This window comes from Glossina fuscipes, unplaced genomic scaffold (genome assembly GCF_014805625.2).
Source record: "Glossina fuscipes isolate IAEA_lab_2018 unplaced genomic scaffold, Yale_Gfus_2 2, whole genome shotgun sequence".
In the NCBI taxonomy this organism is placed as follows: Eukaryota; Metazoa; Arthropoda; class Insecta; order Diptera; family Glossinidae; genus Glossina; species Glossina fuscipes.
Window position 1 is genome coordinate 34,915,901 of NW_023998416.1, and position 3,334 is coordinate 34,919,234.

At 33.3% G+C, this 3,334-nt stretch overlaps 1 protein-coding gene across 1 annotated transcript; it reads left to right on the forward strand.

Annotated features, from left to right (window-relative positions):
* Nucleotides 1-175: 175 nt before the first annotated feature.
* LOC119633552 lies at nt 176-2,264 on the forward strand. Its single transcript, XM_038027160.1, has 2 exons — nt 176-344; nt 522-2,264. Exons 1-2 carry the CDS (start codon nt 261-263, stop codon nt 1,437-1,439), a joined length of 1,002 nt encoding a protein of 333 aa, XP_037883088.1. The 5' UTR covers nt 176-260; the 3' UTR covers nt 1,440-2,264.
* The last annotated feature ends 1,070 nt before the right edge of the window (nt 2,265-3,334 follow it).

Here is a 3,334-nt window from a genome sequence, read left to right on the forward strand (position 1 = left end):
ATATGTAAACACTTATATCAATTTATAAACTAAATATAGTTGCAATTTTGCGAAAAATTTATAATGTAAATGCCAACCATTGGGATTATAACGAAGTTTTATAGTGTCAGGCCCCGAACTCATTTTCCCCCTCTTTAATTTCGTGCCTGAAAGGTAACCACATATGGCAACGTCGCTTTATCATCAATTTTGAATTAAACATTTAGGAGAAACAATCAAGCAAGTAAAAAACAATAATTTCCGATTGTGTTGTAAACATTATGGGCACGAAAAATTCTAAAGCCCGTACATCACCACTAGGAACGGCAGAGACAAATGCCCAGCAATCCACCTCTAAACTTAATGTAAGCTCAAATTTATTTGTTTGGTATTTCGAGTTATGGCTCTGCGATTCGCGCCTGTTATTTCAGCGTCATTTGAAAGCAGCCATAACTTTTCATTTTCTTTAATGCCAAGAGGCGTTGCTCGTTTTTATGCAGTATAAAAATTTTTTTAAAAATATTTCTGACTGTTTATCATAGGCCTTTCCCGAGCAGGATGCCGCAACAGAAAGTGGTTTAAGTGTATTTCGGCTGCGACTTCTTAGTTTTGTTAATAATCACAATGATCCGCGATCACCTAACGCTCAGTTTAACCGAACTCCCCTGGTTTTTGAAGATTCGCCAGAAAAAAGTTTTAATATGAATGATACCTTTGCAAACTTATTTGCAGAGTCGAAAGTAAACGCGGAACAACAAAAGCAAAGCAAATTAATGTCGGAGACAAAAGGTGATGAGAACTTAATTACCGCAGGCGAAGAAAGTATATTAAATGAAAACTCGATCAAGGGTAGTCTTGCGGATGGTGATTTAAAGAGTAGTGATGATATGGAACAAAAAATGCTCGATGAGAAGATTGATCCTCGCTCACCGTCTTTTGGTGTCGATCGTACACCTATCATTTTTAACGACGACCAGGTGGAAATTATTGAAGATGATTTGATGGAAAACTTTTTGGAAGCTTTATCAATCAATTTAAATAAAACGGAAAATGAAGGCAACATATCCTCTCTTCAAGACAATAAGGAGACCAACAAAAATAATGTTAAGGTTCGATTGAACTCACCTGCTAACAAGCTGCCACAAATAGTTAATGGCAACGCACAAAGTCATCACAGAATTTTGAAACAAAAGCGTCAACGTTTAATCCGTCAAATTTATGAAGACAACGAAAACCTCCTCTCTCCACGTACGTCAAAATTGAGAATGTCGGAATCTAAAAAATTTGAAGCCGCTAATAAACGCACTCCGTTAATTTGTGTGAGAAATCGTCCCATCTTCCGCCCGCGTTCTGCAGAAGCACTTCAAGCAGTGAAAGCAAATCTTCATGAATCTTTACCTACAATCGAGACGACTAACCATGTACCAGTTAACGATATGAAAATCTCTTTAAATAAATAAGCGCTGTTCCTGCCTACTAATAGGAATCTAAAAATTTTCTCAATCGCATTATTTCAAAGAATCCGCAAAGTATAGATATTTTGATGATGGAAACCGAGACAGAAGTCTGAAAGTAGACATATGTATTTTCAATTGAATTTCCACAGTAACTGCACTCCGCTTCTTCGAACAGTCTTCGAACACGTTAGTCCCAGATAAAAGTATTCTTTTCAGCTAAGGCATGTAACTCTAATTGTCGTTATGTGAAGTCGCTTCAACTTTATGTACATGTTTCACCAACTTCTTTGTGCACTTGTAAAATGGCTCCAATTTCTCGTTAGAAACCGTTAGCTGGTTTGTTTCTTTACATGGTTAATAAAAAAAGTAAGGAAAAAGTAAAAGAGAGAGCACATAGTTGCTTTTAATAAATGGCAATACTTTAAAATTATGAGCAAATTGTAAATGAACAAAAAGAATACGAAATAATCATAGTTTGAAAATGGAGTTCCGTTCTCGTTAAAGTTTGAAAATTGGAATCCGATCTCTGTTAAAGTTTGAAAAGGTTCCTTCTCGTAAAAGTTTGGAAAGGTCCCTTCTCGTTAAAGTTTGAAAAGGTCCATTCTCGGGGACTTTTGCCAACGGCTTTGCAAATTAGCATAGAGTTTTACGTTCGTTCTGCAAATTAGCATAGAGTTTTCGTGCTGAAAATAGCCAGCTGCCTTTCTTACTTAGGAGTAAAACTTTCGCATAAAAACAGATGTCCCAAGTATGCAGCGTTAATATCTTAATGTTCAATTGATTGCTTTTCGATGTTCTTCTTCTTGCAATTGCCTTTTTTTTCATTATCTCTTCAGTTATCCCTTCAAGTTTACAAATGTTTTCTGTTTTTGGATTAGCCTTTCGTATCCAAAATATATTAATTTCTTCGCGTTTATAATCGGTCACTCTCTCTGCAGAGATTGTTGAAGTTGTAGAGCTATATGAAGCGTCCTTTTTTCTCTATTTGCATTTTCCCGTCTTGCTTCGTTGACGCTTGCTTTGAACATTCATTTAAGCATACATGAAGCGATTTTATATCTATAAAGTTTGATTCCGAAAGCTACGCTACATCCAAAACATATTTTTAACAACTGATTTAAGATCTATTAATTGCGGCTTTAATATATTAAATAATAGCACATATGTAGATATTAGATTTGTCATTGCGTTTGCTGTATTTTGGAATAGTGCGTAGGAGAGGCTATGGGAATCTTAATTAATTAATGAAATTCTAATAAGATAATTCTATGCTGATGTTATTTGTTTCTATTTGGCAAAAAATGTTGAAAGTTTATAATATTGGTCATAATATGTTAAAAGCCGTATATTGATCATTAACAAAGAAGTTTGGATTATTAACATAGAAGTATGCGTAACCTGTATGTAGATCGTATACAAGCACGTTGAAAAGATAGTTTTTATTGTAAACAATTTAAAAAAGATGATTGTAGTTACTATCAAATTTATTTATGAAGAATTATATAAAAATATTTTTATTAAGAATTAATTTATTATTTTATTTATTTAGGGACTGAGTTGGCTTGCAACGGCTTTTCATAAACAAAATATGAATTAGAATTTCTATACATATTAATGAGAACATATATTATTATTACAGTAACATATGTGCGCTTATGTCGTAAAGGCAGCAAATTTTACATGCTTATTATTTAAAGGCAGCAAATTTCATACAAATACATGTAAAATTATCGAGAATTGTAGACAAACGTATTCTCAGATGGCTGGATTTTTATACATACGACAGATTGAAAGTAAAAAAAAAGAAGAAAAATCAAGAAATATTAAACACAAATTTTATTTTTGCTTTCACGTTCTTTATTTTTTTCCTTTTTTTGCATTTTGTATTTTGCAAATTA